This window comes from Gouania willdenowi, chromosome 16, assembly GCF_900634775.1.
Source record: "Gouania willdenowi chromosome 16, fGouWil2.1, whole genome shotgun sequence".
Taxonomy (NCBI): Eukaryota; Metazoa; Chordata; class Actinopteri; order Blenniiformes; family Gobiesocidae; genus Gouania; species Gouania willdenowi.
Window position 1 is genome coordinate 23,332,766 of NC_041059.1, and position 17,711 is coordinate 23,350,476.

Below are 17,711 nucleotides of genomic sequence, written 5' to 3' on the forward strand. Positions count from 1 at the left end.
TGTTTTTCTAGAATTAGTTTTTCATCCTATTTATTAAAGTGTGTTACAAATACAGAGTAGCCAGGATTAGTAACAAAGCTACAAGTGTGTCACCTAAAGTATTTTATACTGTATTTTATTTTAACTAGATTTATATTTGAGAAAGTTTAACTATAGGGTACAGTTATTTGATATTTATTGTGTGTGATAAGCATTTTTAAATTAATAATAGAATTTTAGTCTGCTTTAACCTTTTTTTTTTTTTTTTTTTTTTACCAATTACTGGATATTTAAACCCCATTTCAATTACAGGCGACTCCACATGGGGTCCTGACCCCAAGGTTTACAGTAAAACTGCAATAACCTAATCTGTTGTAGTATAATTTAGTGACTTATAGAATATTGTGTTTGTGACATTCTTTTGCTACAATTTATGGGCGGCTGGTATTATTTTATTTTTTTTTTTTTGAGGGGGCATAAGTAATATATATATATATATAACATGTACAAAGCTTAATAAAAGGTAAATATAGAATGAGTAGAATCATACTGGCCACCGACTTAAGAGTTGGTGGCACCAAAATTTTGTCTTCAAAATCATTTTTGCTGAAATAATTTTATTTCCAATTAAGATTTGACGTGCAAAAGGAATGTCATAGCATTTAAATGTGAGTGCACATATTTTAAGTAAGTAATATATTACTTATAAAAAGATGTGTTTTAAAGCTCACCTCTGAAGAATTGAATAAACAATTGCCTTCCAATATAAATAATCTAAAACTCTTTTAAATGCATTTTTGTACATATATATATAAAACTTCTGAACCCCTATATGAAGTTGGTTTAGCGTCATTAAATTAAACGTCGGCAACAGAAGTTTGCCAAACCTCTAACGATGTTGCCAACAATTTCTTTGCGTTTCTCAATGTAAACCATAACAGTTTGAAATGCAAGTAAACTTCCAGCTACATTTTTAAATATTAGTTTTATTAACTAAACAGCTATCTTGGTTTAATAATAAGAATCAAAATCAGATAAAATAAGATTAAAAAAATACAAATACTCAAGACTACATTTATTTAGATGTTATGCTTATATGTCAGGGATTACAGGTTAAAACTTGTAGTAGAAAATCTAAGATTTACATTGATTTACTTATTAAATTTTTTTGTACCACTTGACATTAAAATTAGATGCAATCGGATATGTCTTCATGGAGCAACAATGATGACTTTAATACTTGGTATTAGTTAGGGCTGGACAATATGGACCAAAACTTACATCTCAATATTTTTTCTCAAAATGGAGGTATACAATATTAATCTCAATATTTAACTCAGTGTCTTACCAGAAAGACAGTTCTGGGTTAAATTTGCTGGTGGGAAATACCAAAAAGGCTCATTTATTAACAGACAGCTGCACAATATGTGGCCTTTTGGCTTTTTTCCCTCTACGGGACAGCACATGTGAGTGAGTTCTGTAGTGTTGCTGGTTTAGATGAAGGTCTGGGTTAGGATGCACTCAGTAAAACATCTAACTGTGCTTTTCATAATGTTCTGTGAAGTAACAAAAGCAGCGAATCCTAAAAGGAATATTTTAATACAAAATAAGCTATAAAAATATACTGTATATCTCAGAATATTACGGAATAAAGGTAAAGAAAGACACTGTTTGACTGTGTTCTATGAATACTTGTGTGATGTGACTTGTACTGTGAAATTGTATAAGTAAAAACATGTTTATAAATTATAAATATATCTTGATAAAGGCGATCTTGTCTTTTTCTATATCGCCAAAATAGAAAACTCGATATCAGAGGTGAAAGTAACAGATTACTACTTATGTTACTGTAATTCAGTTGCTTTCATGGGTACATTTCTAAATCAGTAACTTTCATACAAGAGATTTTTACTGTATGCAAGAGAACCGCGGCAAGATTTATTACCAGAAATAAATGTGGGGGGTGGGAGTAACTAATACCTTTTACTTTGAGTACTAATTGAGCTACTTTTTTACTTGTACTTGAGTATTTTAAGTATAACTTTACTTGTACTTGAGTACAATTTCAATTAAGTAACCGTACTTATACTTGAGTAGGTTATATTAGTACTCTTTACACCTTTGCTTGATATATCTTGAATCACGATATATTGCCCAGCTCTGGTATTAATAATGAAAACTTGGCACTGAAAAAGTTTTGCAAACAGAAAAAAAAAAGCTATGGCATTGAAATTAACGATTGGCATGGAAAATAAACTATTTGCACTGAATAATAAAAAATATATATAATAATTAATGAATCTTTGGCATTGAATTATGTCCATGTTTTCATCATGTCTCTCTTTTTTCCCAATGTTGGTCTCCTTTGTAAGGATGGTTTGACGCCTGAAATGGATTGCTTCCGGTTGAACAATAAAAGTTAGTTTTTATTGTGTTTGTATGGAAAATGTCCCTCCTTTTCATTCCTTATATGGACCGTTGTCTTCCGCCCACACCTGAGCCCCGCCCCCCCGGGGACTTTACGTCACGGCGTGCTGACGTCAGAGCTGAACCACGCTGCACTCCAGTCCAAACAACTTTCCAGCATTTCTTCTTTCCAGCCGTGAGCGACCGAGATTTAACAAAGAGCGACGAGCCGAAACCCGAACCAGCAGGCATTTACTGAGCTCCTTTCTCCGCCAAGTCATTTTAACTTACTCTACCAAACCAAAACTTTACTCTTCTCTATTGTGAAATTGAGTTTAGGTCTGTTTTTTGTCAGCTAAAATGAGGAATGTGTGGTTCTTGTTCCTCGTCGGGATGTCGACTGGACTCTTCAGTGAAAAAGTGAGTAGCTATTATTCACCTCACCTTTTAATATGTACGTCATTCAAACTAACGACTACGGTATCAAAACTAACTTTTTCTGATTTAACATCGCCTTTTCTATAGGATGTCTTTCCAAACATTTAACGTTAATTTTCTGTTCATTTAAATCTTCTTTTTTTCTCTCCAACCTGCTCTGAACACTAACGTTTTAATGTCCTTTATTTAAGTCGTCCTTGTTATGTCTGTGTCAGTTGTTTGTTTGTTTGTTTTCTTCTTCTTCTTCTGACTCTATTAGAGATTAAAGTTAACTTTAATCTCTAAGTGATAAACAAGAAAATTAAATATGAACACAGTTGTGTTTGAGGGAGACTAAACATTTAGAATGATATATAAGGCCTTGGTAAAGTTTGTTACAGAGACACAGACTCTAGTCCAGACTCTAGCTCACTGGTCTGGCATTTAAACCCTGGACCTGGCCTCACTTTCAGCTATGTGTAAGTCCTGAGATGGAATAATGACACTGGTATGAGATATAAGGAATATTCAGACAGGATAAACAGATCCAGATCATTTCCCAAGTTTGATCTCACAGCTTTTTATCATTGGAAACTGTGTGTGTGTGTGTGTGTGTGTGTGTGTGTGTGTGTGTGTGTGTGTGTGTGTGTGTGTGTGTGTGTGTGTGTGTGTGTGTGTGTGTGTGTGTGTGTCAGACCTGAAAAACACCTGGAAATGACAGGCTCTTCTACTCATCATGATTTCAGGGTTTATCTTTGTTTTTTGTTTGCTTGTTTCTAAGGAAGAATAAGCACCTCTTTATATATAAGAATGACATTTATACAGTAGACTTTGAATTGTGAGCAAACAAAAATGTTTGACACCATCTAAAGAGGAGGTATAAACTGGCCACAGGCGGCTAAAGAGTTAAATAAATGAATATATAAGAAAGAGAGGAATCATTCTTATAGTAGTAACTCGTAAATGCCGTCATTTAGGAATACTAAATTGAAAAATAAATAAATGAAGGTAAGACTCTAATTGGATAATCATCTAATGTACACATGCTTTGATCTGTCTTCACTTCCTGGACCTCAGTCCTAAATTGCTGGGTTGTAACTGACCGTCTCTGTCTGAGGGTTGTGGGGATGAGGAATTAGGGTTTTCGTCATTTGCTGATGTTGCTCACATGATCTGATGGATGGATGGATGTTGAAACGGGCTCTGCGTGAGCTCGTATTTGTGTCATTTTATGGATAGATGACTCACAGTGAGTCCCACTGGGCTTGTCCAGGCAAGCATGGAGCTGTGTGCAATACATACACTTTTCCATTCAGCCGCACATGCCAGGAAGTGGGTGACACACACCATAATGTTTCAGATGCTTATTAAAGGGTTCCCTAAAGTTGCTGGAGACGCTCCTTTAAAAAAAAAATCAAATAAAGATTAAGTTTATGTCTCATCGATCAATAAATCAAAGATCATTAAAAGGTTGAAATCTCACACATTGCATTGTGGGACGTGGAGACTCATAAACAGATGCAAAGAAGTGTTTTTTACTTCATTCTTATTGTGATCCTTTTGTGTTTCTTTGCCAGACAAGGACAGTGATTCCCTGTAATATCACCTCGATCTTATTCAGATCTTTCAGTGTAAACCCCAAAATAAATATCCACCATTATTTTGCCACAACTTTTAGTCTGAAAACCCCCAGAAATGTGTTTGGAAGTCACTTAGGTAGAGTTTTTGGAGGCAAATGCAAGAAATCACTGCAATTTTCAGACAATGTCAATAAACAAACTGTTCACACTGGAGATAAAATCAAACTTTAGAGCTCGAATTTTAACTTTTACATTTATCTGAGGCCTACTTTATGTCTTTATCTGATGGAAAAATATATAGTCTCCAGCAGCTTTCCGGTCTTACTAATAATATATGTAAGACGCAGTATATTGTAAGCTGTAAACAAACTGGTTATCCATTTCTTGCTGACGACACCAGTGTGATCTCTACAACAACTTTCACAAAGAAGTTTTTTTTTAATCATCTTTGGTTCAACATTGGTCCATGTATGAAGAGACAACCTTGGAGTGTCTCATAGTTTGGTTAAATGAAGGTTTTCCATTGCTGTGTTGTGTGTTTATTATCCAATCTCAGCATGTCTCCAAATAATCTTCACTGTTGTTTTATAAATACAACTAATACAGTAAAAATGATTAAATCCACAGCCAAGCTTGTTCTCTTACATTGTTACTTCTCCAATGCAGATGTTCACTACATAACAGTTAACTACATGTGTACATGAGGAAGTTTTGCTAAATGATACAATAGCTCTTCAGGCTTAGACCAGGGTTTCAAATTACTATGGTCTCAAAATCATTGTTGCATCATCGTATCTAAACCAAAGTAGACATTGTTCCAACTCGTGGGACATTTGTTGGTATTTATGTTACAATCTTACTAGCTCCCATGTTTTCGTCACGTTAACTTTCTTTAGCGTTGGAGACTGTTACAAAACAGCTGTTAACCAAATATACACTTGGCATTGAGAGGTCAAACATTTTATGACTCGCCTCTTTAGGTAAACATACCCCTCCCCCTCCAGCGCTGTGTACTTCTCCAACCATGGAGATGACAGCTCTGCTATGTGCTTTAGCTATTACACAACCAGCTTAAATCCTGACCAGACCGTAGTCCCCTTGACTTCCAGCACATTTGAGAATAATTTAACTCTCCAACGTCACAGGAACAAAAATATAGACGTGCTGATAGCTAGATGTGGTAATTGTTAAACACCCCCCTCCCTGTATCATATTTCTTGATGTTTTTCTTTTCTCCATAACTGTGATCCAGCTGCTTCCAGTAAACTCTCTTCACCGTAACAAAGCACTGGGGTCCCAGATAGTTGCATATGGTGTGTACACTGTGTACGGTATGTGTTTTACAGATGTCTGTAACCTTTGTCATCTTTTCCAGTTACGTTACAAAGCTTCTCACAGTCATGCGATTTAACAAATTCATGTGCTATATATGGCAAAGTACAACTCTAAACAAAACTAGTTAAAACACAAGTAAAGTATGTGTACGGCAATAAAGCGTGGCACTATACAACTAACCCTAATAGAATACTGTTCAAAGACATCGGCTGTGAATAGAAGTGATTCCATTTTCTATGTCTATGTTCATTTTCTACGTCTCTAAAGAGTACATTTTGCACTCTTTAGAGATTTAATTTCCATTTTGTTGACACCTGGCGTTAATTAATTTTCAAAATAACCCATTTAGACCTAAAGTTTTATTCTGGTGACCCACAAATTATGTATGAAATGAACATTAATGGAATTTGTGTTTGGATAGCTAAACTAATTAGTGTTATTACAGTAATACTATATATGTTTGGATGATGTAAAAAACATTTCTGTTGGCTTGGTCATTTTTGTCAAGTGTGTTATTTATTATTTGATGCCATGGCTCATTCAAGTAGCTTGTGGACGTCTTATGTGTTAGATTTAGTTTTCACTTTCCAGTCAGTGTCACGTGAGGTCCCCATCAAACCTGTTTTTAGTGAAATACGTTTGACACGGTGTGTGTGTTAGTCACAGATTTAGTTTAGTCACACTTTGATGGTAGTCAAGGCAGATTATGATGGAAAAAAATTATATTATATGATGGCTTTGTGAGATGTGCTCGTCTTTGCCTGGAGAAACTATGGAAGTCTGACAATGTCATAAAAACCAAAATGTGTCCACACTTTCTTTCTTTTTTTTTTTTTTTTTATAATTTTTTTTTTTTTAAACAGGAAGATCTTACATGGTCCAACATCTTACCAATTTCCAAACATTACAGCACAACATATATCTGTATACACATATATACAAATAACCCAACAGTGCAAGATGTGGTTCCTCAAGTTGAAACTTCAGCCACTCCTTCCTCTCATTTTCAAAAACATTTTAAACAAATGTATACATTTCAGAACCCAAAAGTAAAATAAAATAAAGTAAAATAAATGAACAAGAACAAAAAGCTGTCACCTTCACTCGTCCATTTATAAGTATATACTCACATTTCTATTGAATAGTCCAGTAAGTTTTATATTCTATAGGTGGGTCATCAAATCAAGTCTGGCCTCCGAGGGCCAATGTACCCAACCCACTTTGACCACCATCTTTGAAATTTCTCCGATTGCACTTTAATAGAAAAGGTCAATCTTTCCATAATGTAGATGTCATAAATAATTTTATACCAATCGTCAATTGTTGGTGCATCCGGTTGTAACCACTTCTTAGTTTTGGCCTTCTTCCCTCCCACAAGCAGTATTCTCATTAAATATTTGACTGCCGCAAATTGTGTATGCCGTTCCATGCCTCCCAAATACAGTGTGAAGACATCAAAAGGAATAGTTATTTGAAATACAGTTTCTAGACTTTCATGAACCTCTCGCCAAAAAGTTGCAAGTTTTGGGCAACTCCAAAACACATGGGAATGATTGGCTTCAGTTTAACCACACAACCTCCAACAATCTGTACCAACACCTTGATATCTCTTTTGGAAAGGGGTAATAAAAAATCTGATGATATTTTTCCACCCAAATTCCTTCCAGCTGTGTGAATTACTTGTTTTCCATTGCAATTTACAAATATTCCCCCATTGTTCTTCAGATATCGGCAAACCTCCTTCCCTTTCCCATTTACTTTTAACATGCAGGGTGTTTAGGTTTGAGGAGCTCTGTAAGCTTTTGTATATTCTGGATATTATTCCACGTCCACTCCCAGACACATAAGTCGTCACAAAAACACTTAGTATATCGCTGTCTAATTTCCCTGATCCCCCCGCCATGATCTCATTCAACCGATGTCGTATCTGTAAATATCTAAACAAATTTTATTCTCCCATTTATATTCTCTCTTGCACATATCAAAACTTTTAACAACCCCCTTCTGTATTAAACAGCAGTAAGCTGTTACCCCAGAATTTCTCCAAATTTTAAAAGTGGAATCTGTTCTGTTTGGTATAAATTCTGTGTCATATGCACACCACCGTAATACTTTCTCTGCATCCTTCAGGTTATGTTTGATTATCATTTTCCGCCATATTTTCAGAGTTACTTTTATCCAAGGGTTGTCTTTATCATAAAAGTTATTCATCAATCCATCATCAGCTATTACAGCTTGTGGTGGGGGCCCTGTGAATTCCACCTCTTCTATTTCTTTCCATCTTGCTCTAAATTGTGGATCAGAAAGACACACTAGTGGTCTTAACTGTGCTGCATAATAGTAATCCCTTAAAATTGGGAGCGCCATACATCCTTCTTCTTTTGACAATTGCATCGTTTTGTATCTTATCCTTGGTTTCTTACCCATCCAAATATAGCGCAAAATTAATTTATCCCACTCAATAAACTGATCATTTACTTCAATTGGTAGAGTCTGAAAGAGATATAGTAGACGAGGCAGAATAACCATTTTGATTGAGTCAATCCTTGAAGTTAGACTAAGGAAGGGTATGAGGTTCCATCTGGAGATGTCTGACTTTAATTTTAAACTAAGAGGGGTATAATTAGCTTCAAACAATTTTGTAATATCTTGAGTGAGGTGAATTCCTAAATACTTAATTGATTTTTCACACTTCAAGCCATATTTATTTATAAGATGCCCTGGTGGATCGAAATTTAAAGCCAAAATCTGGGTTTTTTGAACATTTAGCTTGTAGCCTGACAATTGACTAAATTTTCCCAGAAACAACATTAATGCTGGTAGAGATCTCAAGGGTTGGGTCAAAAAAATCAACACATCATCTGCGAATAATCACACTTTCTTTCTGTTGGTTTGCAAACATGCTCCACAGGCCTGGCTAATACCTCTAATAACCAAATCATTTCATTTTAAAGCTTATGTTACATGTTGTAGGAGTCGCTGCTTTCACTTCTGCTGCACTGTTTGTCTCTCACACAAACTCAGCTCTGCACCAAAGTCCCACCCAAACTCCGTCCCCCTCCCTCAGAGAGTTTCATGTAGTGTGTTTACTTTCTCTGTGTGATCGGCTGACTGTCGCAGGTACGGTGGAGATGTTCGCTTGTCCTTAGTTTAACTCCCTTAGGTCTATGAGTGGTGGGAGCATTGAGACAAATAGTGCATAGTAATAATAATAATAATGCATTGGATTTTATTCAGAGCTTTATCATAGACACTCATAGCGCTTTACATAATTAAGGCATTAATCTTTCACTCCACACTTAGTGGTTGTAAGCTACTATTGTAGCCACAGCTGCCCTGGGGCAGACTGACGGAAGCAAGGCAGCCATAGTGCGCCATCAGTGCCTCTGACCACCACCAACACTCACTCGCTACGTTCATACTAGGCAATGTGGATGAAGTGCCTTGCCCAAGGACACGATGACAGATACCACTGGAGCGACTGTCCCCCACTATGGCACCTGAAATTCTCAGTGTTCTCCCATCCAACTACTAACCAGGCCCAGACTTGCTTAGCTTCAGAGATCTAACCAGATTGGGCAATGACAGGCTGGTATGGCCACAAGTGTTGCATTTTCATTAATTTTCCTTAAATGGGCCAGCTCATTGCTACTTGTCCAATGTGCATTCACCAAAATAAAGGTATTTCCCTTCCATTTTGGTCATTTTATGAATTAGTCTGTACAATGTTTGAAAGTTTATATTTCCTTACTAATAATCCAATGCAACTTTTTCACTTCCGATACGATACCGATATTGCAGTCTGGAGTATTGCCAATCCCGATTCGATACGATATCAGCACGGATCATACATACTTTTATGACTTATTTTGTAGTGTGGAATGTTATAAAAGGCTTGATCAAGTGATGTTACTCAAACAGAGAACAATAGTCAGCAACAGTAAGTATGAGAAAAACTGACTCATTTATTATTAACCAATTGGTTACATACATTTTAACCTTCAACATAATATCTACAGTATTCTACAGTTGAGTTAATATAATGTATATCGGAGATTTTAAATGCAGTCCGATAAAATCAGATATTCATTTTCTGGCCGATATCGGACCGATGTCAATATCGGATCAGGACACCCTTAGTATTTCTTGTTTATAGTGGTACACTACACCTCGTGTCCTCTCTGTAGTCCTCAGCACCTGTTAGAGCAGGAGCTCACAGAGCTGTTCCTGTCTCCCTCCTGCCTCTCTTCTCCCTCTCACCACCTGTGTTAGTGGAAGCATAGTATACATACCAGACATACTTTGACTCTCAATGGGCCATATTCATCCTGCTCTGTGTGCGTATGTGTCTATTTGTCTTATTAAAAACACCTTGGAGCCTCTGTGAAATACTGTTGTTTCAGTTTTCAAGTCTTTATCATGTTACTCTTGTTATTAATGTGTAGATCATTGAACTGAGATATTTGTTTTACTGGGCTTTAAATGAAGAGACAACACCAGCCTTTAGTTGTCATCAAGTGTCTCTGTGCTAAGTTTGGGTTTAAAGGAAGTTTTTGTTGCTGAACTGCAGTCTTTTCCTGGTGTGTCCACTTGTGTGTTGTCCCCCCCCCCCCCATCCTCTTCCTCTCAGACACGCTTAGATCTCATGTCTGTCTCTGTGAAGTATCACAAATTGCTGCCACAACAAGAAAGCAGCTTCTCCACTGTTTACACTCTGCACTACAGACTAGTGTACACACATTGATGGTTGTTAGAGGAAGAAGCAACCACATTTTTAGTTGGTCCTAAATTATACATGAGATCCATATGTCTGCGTTTTTGTTGTGAAAATGCTTATTCTTTAATCTTTACCGTTGTTTCTGTTTTTTTCGCAGCACTTTGTCACCTCTCAGACAACCTTTGCTACAACAGATGATCTGTACTTAGAAGGACACACGTCAGGTGACCTGCCGATAGATGATGAAGATGCTGAAAACGATGGCTCTGGCTCAGGATCAGGAGACTATGGTAAAGAATGAGTTTGTTGGTTTGAATGTTCTCTGTTTATTAACAGGCAATGTAACCGTTTTTTGGAATAAGTGAAATCATGTTTCACTGTGGACGTAACGTAACTCTTTATATTTGTTGTGCAAAGAATAGGTATCAGTATTATTTAATAGTGATACTATCAGGTGACATATAAGCAGTAATAAAGCTCTGAGCTACCAGATGTTTGTCCTCAGGGGAGGAAAAGTCAGTCAGGTGAGTTTTACTATCTTTGAATGACTCACCTTTGGCTTCATATTGAGTTATACTGTATGTTGAAACTTTACACAGTTTTTATTATGCCTCATAAATCCTGAATTGTATCATCATACGTTGGTTTTTGTTTTTTTAATGATTTTTTTCCCCCATTCGTTTGCTTTGTGTACAAGCCTACATTAAACCTCCAAAGAAATGAGATACACTTTTCTGAATATACTACAAATGTCGGAATCACTATTTTTGGCACCTGAACAATAATTAGGTTCAATCTCCAAACAAAGATGATGTAACTATTAAAAGTCTGAGGCAAAGGTAAACATTAATGTTAGACATTTTAATTCCTTTTGGAACAGGAGAAGCCCTTTTTCTTTTTTAACAATGTGTCTGTTGGGTTGTTACTGATGAAATACATAGAGCCTTCAGGTTTTTACATTTTTACTGGAACATTTCTGGTAAATTAGAAATATATGAATCTCAATCTGGAAAATGCATATTTAAGCTGGCGGTTTTAAACTTGCTTGCATAGAATACCCCTAAATCTACAAATCATTAAAAAAAAAACACACAATTGTGATTTGATTTTTTAGTTCCACTAACATTTTGGGCCAAAATGTTTTGTAATTCTTAAATCAGCTTTTCTAATAAAGTAACAATTAAACCAATAAAAATCCTTGAGTTCACTTCCTTCTCTCGTTGTTTCCATAGGAATAATTGACTTGGCTGAAAAAGATGAGCACCTTTACAGGTTCCTGAACATCTCAAAGAGCACTGAAGAAATGCAGCCTCTTCAGCCGCAGCCAACCACAGTCTCTACTCACATCATACACACGACTGCAGTAGTCACCCAGGAAACCACAAACAAGGTGAAGGACGCTGTGACCACAGCAGTCATCTCACCTGATGCAAACGAAGACAAGGTAAGTCCTACTTCTCGTCAAGGTTTCCATAAGATGTCTTATATTGATGGAGTCCTGCTACTGTTTCTCCCAGGTGTCTGTTATCATCCCCAAAGCTGAGCCCACCACACAGAAACCCCGCCCCAGCACTGCTGTCACGCCCTCCAGGAAAACCACTACTGCTTCTGTGACTCTGGAGCCTAACGCTGACAACAGCCTGGACAGGTGGAACGTTGCACCAACCAAAGAGGAAATCCTGATCAAGCAAGTGGATAATGACATCGAGACGAGAGCCGAGCAGGGGGGCAGGTTATTAAACATGGCACACGAGAAGGACGTGACCTCAGAGAACCTGTGGGAAAGGACGGAGGTGTTGGCAGGTATGGACTAATATTAGAGTTTCAATGCTTTATTGTGGTTCAGTCATTGTTGTTATTTCTAGGGATGCACCCAAAATGAAACACCGAAAGAAATTATTATGCAAATGATGGCTCTGAATATGTACTAACCTCAATAGAATTAAATAGATATAAATTAATATTAATGCTTCAAAGAATACATCAATTAAAAAAATATGAGCATATTTATTTAGCACTGATGTTCCAATAATGCACAATATAAAATAGAATGTTTAACTTGTCCCCACTCATACATTAAATATTAATTTATATCCTTATAACTGATTGAGCTGCTGTAAAATAGCCACATATAATATGTTCACACAAAGTACATTGAAGTTCTTGATGATAATCATCTTCTTAACTTTATTTATTATCCAAGCATGTTCTTGGAGATGCACACAGAGCTCCCTGTGCTTTGATTGCAGAGTGGGTTATTTCATGTGTGCTCTGGTTTCATTTTAATCCCGTCCAAGTAATGATCTCTCTAACGCGGACCAAGTACAGTTGTGATAAAATCCAGAGGATCTCGTGCCATGTGGGCTGCCGTGTAGAGGTTTGTGTGGACGGAGGCTACACGTGACCACAGTGTTTCAGTGACACAGGAACATAAAACACACTTTTGTGCTCAGTCACCTCTGCTCAGAAAACGCTTTAGACACTGTTACTATTTAGACACTCAGAACGCTTTAAATTGATGTGCATTATTCTTTAATTCTACACACAGTGGTGGTAAGCTACTATTTTAGCCACAGACTGACACAAGCGAGGCTGCCATAGTGCGCCATCACTGCCTCTGACCACCAGTAACACTCACTCACACATCACATTAAAACTAGGCAACATGGATAAGTTGCCCAAGGACACAATGACAAGGACTTGGCTAGATTGGAATCCCCAACACTTCTGTTATTTGAAGACCCACTTCACTACTGAGCCACGGTCGTACCCAGATGTATAGAAATACAGACGCTCTGCAACAAGTTGGCCCGTTTCCAGACAAGGGTGCGCGCTGACTGGTGTTTGCTTGCGTTTTTACAATTTCAGTGCATCACAAGTTATTTCTATATTTTTGATGACAGCACTATGATACATGTTGTATATTTCATATTTGAAACCTTTCCCTCCCCAGCGGTGATTGCGTGTGGGGTCGTTGGCTTCCTCTGTGCGGTTTTCCTCCTCCTCCTCCTCGCATACCGCATGAAGAAGAAGGACGAGGGCAGCTACGATCTGGGAGATACCAAACTCACATCAACAGCATATCAGAAAGCCCCGACCAAGGAGTTCTATGCCTAAAATGACCATCATCGACAGTGGAAGCTAAATCCTGCCATTTGGGACTTCAAACGGATTCTCATGATGACTGCTCTCTAAAGGCTTCTTTACTCCTTCTCTTCATCATTTCTATTTGATCCTCTGTTGTTTAGTTTCTCTTTTCATCTTCTCAGTGTATTAAAAAAGGCCTTAATATTACATAATGGACTAATTCATGTCCTTTTGGTTTTAATAAGAGAGGAGATATGATATAAAATCTTTATATATTAATGTTTGAATGCATGACAGCTTTAAACTTCTCATGACATCGTGCCTTAAACCTGTCATTTCCTGTGCTGGTTGTATTACGGTACATGCGTGGAAGCCCTATTATTATTATTATGTTTATTTTTTTCAGTGGATCTCCAGATAAATAAGCACAAGAAGGAAAACGGAGAGATCAAACACTTTTCCTCTTTAAAGAGGTCAGACTTTCTCTGCTTCTCATGCTTTGTTACATTTCAGTTTACTGGGAGCTTCTTTGCTGAAAGAATTATTTTTGTTATGAGAGTTTTGTCTTCTATTCGAGTACTGCCCAGTATTGGTGTGAAATATTTTTGGTTACTCTGCAGGTACAAATATGTTTTGTTGTTTTAGTTTTTTTCTCAGATATTTGACTGTTATAGAACTGACCAAATATAACTGTGCATTATTTTTCTTATGAAAAGTTGTTTTAGTAGCATTTTCTGAATGTTTTTTTTTTTTATGTTTAGAGATTATATTTGTGTAAGCCATTTTAAAGAGATTTTTTTTTTCGGTTTGTGTGGTCTTACAATGAAAGCCTTGCTGAGATACCTCGAGGCGTGCTTCATTGAACAATGATATAGTTATCAGTCCCCCCCTTCCCATGGTGAGTGCTCAGTGCTGCAGGCATGTGTGACAGGAGGAGCGAATGGTAAAGACTATGATCCAGAAACTGTAGAAGTGACCAATGATATGTGATGCCAGCCAAAGCACATTCCTCTCTTTACTGTCCGCCACGCTTTAAAAGGACAGCAACTGTGTTTATTCAGGGGTCGTTCAAGCTGCTAGGTTAGTGCTTTCAAACTCACAACCTTATTTTGCGATTAAATCTCTTCATGAAAACTTTAAAAGTTTACAACATGTGGCTGTTTTCAGGCTTTTATTTCTGCCTGGCAACCAAAGATACCTATGCTTTTTTTTAAGTTCCAAAATAAAAGAAGAGGCTTTAATTTTAGTATTTAGTAAAACAATATAAACCAACTTTATTTAAAATAAATCATTATATCCAGTATATCTATTCTAGGTCAAATCTAATTTCCTCTTCTGTGATTTTTATTTTCTGTGACATCCACGATTCATTCAGAACAATGAGAAATCAAAGTGTTTCCCTCCCCTCAGCTGTTTACCAAAATAAAATGGATTTCAAATCGTTTTGACTTTGCGTAATTGTTATATAAATTGTAGTTATTGTACATGTTCAGCTTTGTGATCTAAATTTTGTTGATCCATACTTGTTACTCCCTTACTGAGACAATGAGACATTTATTATTAAAGTACTTGGTGTTTGCCACAGTAGAAAGTACAGCTCTAAACATTATTCAGGTTGTCTGAATGCAAACTACCTAAACCTGGGGTTAAAGTGGGAAGATCTGCACACTAACGTCAAACTAATGTTACATTTTATGCTGGCCTTGATTCCGCCGTGTCTTACATTACATAATGCATAATAATGTACTTCTGGATTTGTCGTGGTGTTTATCTACTTTTGTCAAGGAAACGCAGCCGACACAGACATGTTTCCTTCCTAAGGGGGGAAAGCTACATCTTTGCACCTGCTAACAAGATAATAAGTGATTTCTGAAATCTAAGGGTACTTTTATATCTGCATAATAATTTATATGTAATATACTTTTATTCATATGTAGAGTTTTTCACCCACAATACATACAACCTCTGTGCCTGCTGCACACTGTTTCATACTAATTTATGTTGGATGCATGTTTCAAAGCAGTTTTCAATATTCTGGATTGTTTTGCGTAAAGTTAAAGAAAAGTCATGTTTGATATCTTTAAAGCTGTATTTACATTTTTATTTCTATTTTTTAATTAAAGTTGAATATGAATGAACTAAAGCGTCAATGTTGGTAAATCATGTTCAGTTTACTGCTCTGGAAATTCTCCTTTTTTCCTCTGACACCGTCTTTGTTTCTAAGCATATTGGATGTTTTCCATAGTTTAGACCTGTGGTTCTCAACCTTTTTTGGCTCACGTACCTCCTTTCTCTTGTTTTTCAATCCAAGTACCCACTTTGTCCGACTCCGTTTTGCTTAGAAAACGATTTAAAAACACATATAGAGCATAATGATGGAATGAATGAGTGATAACACACATTTTAGATAATCTTATTTTGTAAATAAGTGGAAAGGAACACTATTTAGTGCAGTGGATCCCAACTTTTTTTAGATCGTGACCACATTTTGATATCAAGAATTTCTGGTTGAACTAGATTCATAAAGTGAAAGTAGAGAAATACAGTTGTTTAGGATTGTGTGTGATTTTAATAAATAAAAACATTTAAAAATCAATTTTAATTTTGCAGAAATTTTAGTTGACCCCATTTAAACTCCAGGGGTCCCAATTACAAAGTTGAAAAACTCTGATTTAGTGGCTCCTGAATAGATTTATTTCTATAGTTTTTATAAGTTAAGGTAAAATCAGGCCTGAGGTCAGACCAAGAATGACTCTTTATTTGTTGATTTTTCACTTTCTCTCTTTCTCAAGTACCCCCTATAGTGCCATCGCGTACCCCTACAGGTACACGTACCCCCTTTTGAGAACATCTGGTTTAGCGCCTCGGTTTCCATAGTGATATGTTTACTGAGACCATGAGAAAGAAACAAAAACCTCAGTCGTTATTTCAAATGTTTCCAAGTCACAGTTTCACAATGTGAATGATGTGACCGTACACTTGCTGAGCTGCAGTGTGAAAAGTTCATGTTGAAGGCACAGTAGTGCAACAAAACCATTTCCTTTCAGTCTCAAGAAATGTTTTTTTTTTTTTTTAGAAATGTAGAAAAAAAAACAAAACAACTGTTATAAATTTGTAGTTTGTAATGGAGCCAGATGGTCAGATGTTTTCCTAGAAGCGATGATGCAAATGATAGAGGGCTAAGAAAAGAACTAGAAGGTTAAAAACAAAGTGATGTGATCAATGTGGAACACTGGAAAATACAAACCACTACAGAAGAAAGGTGGTGAATGAAAACCACAGTCTGTTTGTCACATATATTTCATACAGTGCAGAAGCAACAAAGCTAAACTAAATATTTGCACAAAAGAACAAACAGAACATGAACATACTGTGACATCTGATTGGAGGTTCTGTTCAAAAATAAGAAGCCCATACAGAATCAAGCAAGTGGTTTGTTTTTGCGCTGTTTGGATGGAAAATATTTTCAACACTTCTTTGATTCCAGTCGAGCAGTTTGGGGAATTTCTACTTTCTACTTTGTGCATTCCCACACATTTGGGACGAACAAATATGGCAAAAGATTAGGTTTGTTCATTTAATGTCATTGTCAACTCCTGTAACTTCAATGCTTCAGTACGCAATATAATGCATAGTTCCAGTCAAGGTTGGGGTCAATTACCCTTTTTAATTACAATTACGCCTTTGATTATGTCATGTCCAATTACAACTCAATTACAATTACAGTGACCTGCATTTTTCCAATTACAATAAAAAATATAATATTTCACCTAAAAGTCAATTACAATTACATTCTCAATACTGAATTTTTTTAACTTTTTTCCATGAAAATATTGTTATTAATATTTTTGTGGTGGGTTTCTAGATTTCAATTATTTAAAAAAAAAAAAAATGGTGAAATGATTCTCGAGACAACTACAAGATGTAGGAAAACTTAAGAAACATATTTTAATAATTGTTAACTACGTGTAATGGCCCATGGAACTGTAACTTGTATGGTTCCCTGGGTTTGCATTTAATTAAATTGTAAATGACTGTGTTAAAAATAAAATAAAATCGGATTTCCATGCCAATTACAAAGTCAATTATATGGACTCAATTACGATTACAACAGAAACAGATTTTTCCATTACAATTACAAGTATAATTGTTTCATATTTGTAATTAATTATCAATTACGATTCTATTAA

General features: G+C 36.2%; 1 protein-coding gene across 1 annotated transcript; it reads left to right on the forward strand.

The window, feature by feature from the left end:
* Window positions 1–2,537: 2,537 nt before the first annotated feature.
* Window positions 2,538–15,659, forward strand: LOC114478516 (syndecan-2-B-like). The gene is made up of 5 exons (XM_028471625.1): window positions 2,538–2,805; window positions 10,592–10,724; window positions 11,667–11,878; window positions 11,952–12,237; window positions 13,388–15,659. The coding sequence occupies exons 1-5, from the start codon at window positions 2,746–2,748 to the stop codon at window positions 13,549–13,551; spliced, it is 855 nt and encodes a 284-aa protein (XP_028327426.1). The 5' UTR covers window positions 2,538–2,745; the 3' UTR covers window positions 13,552–15,659.
* The last annotated feature ends 2,052 nt before the right edge of the window (window positions 15,660–17,711 follow it).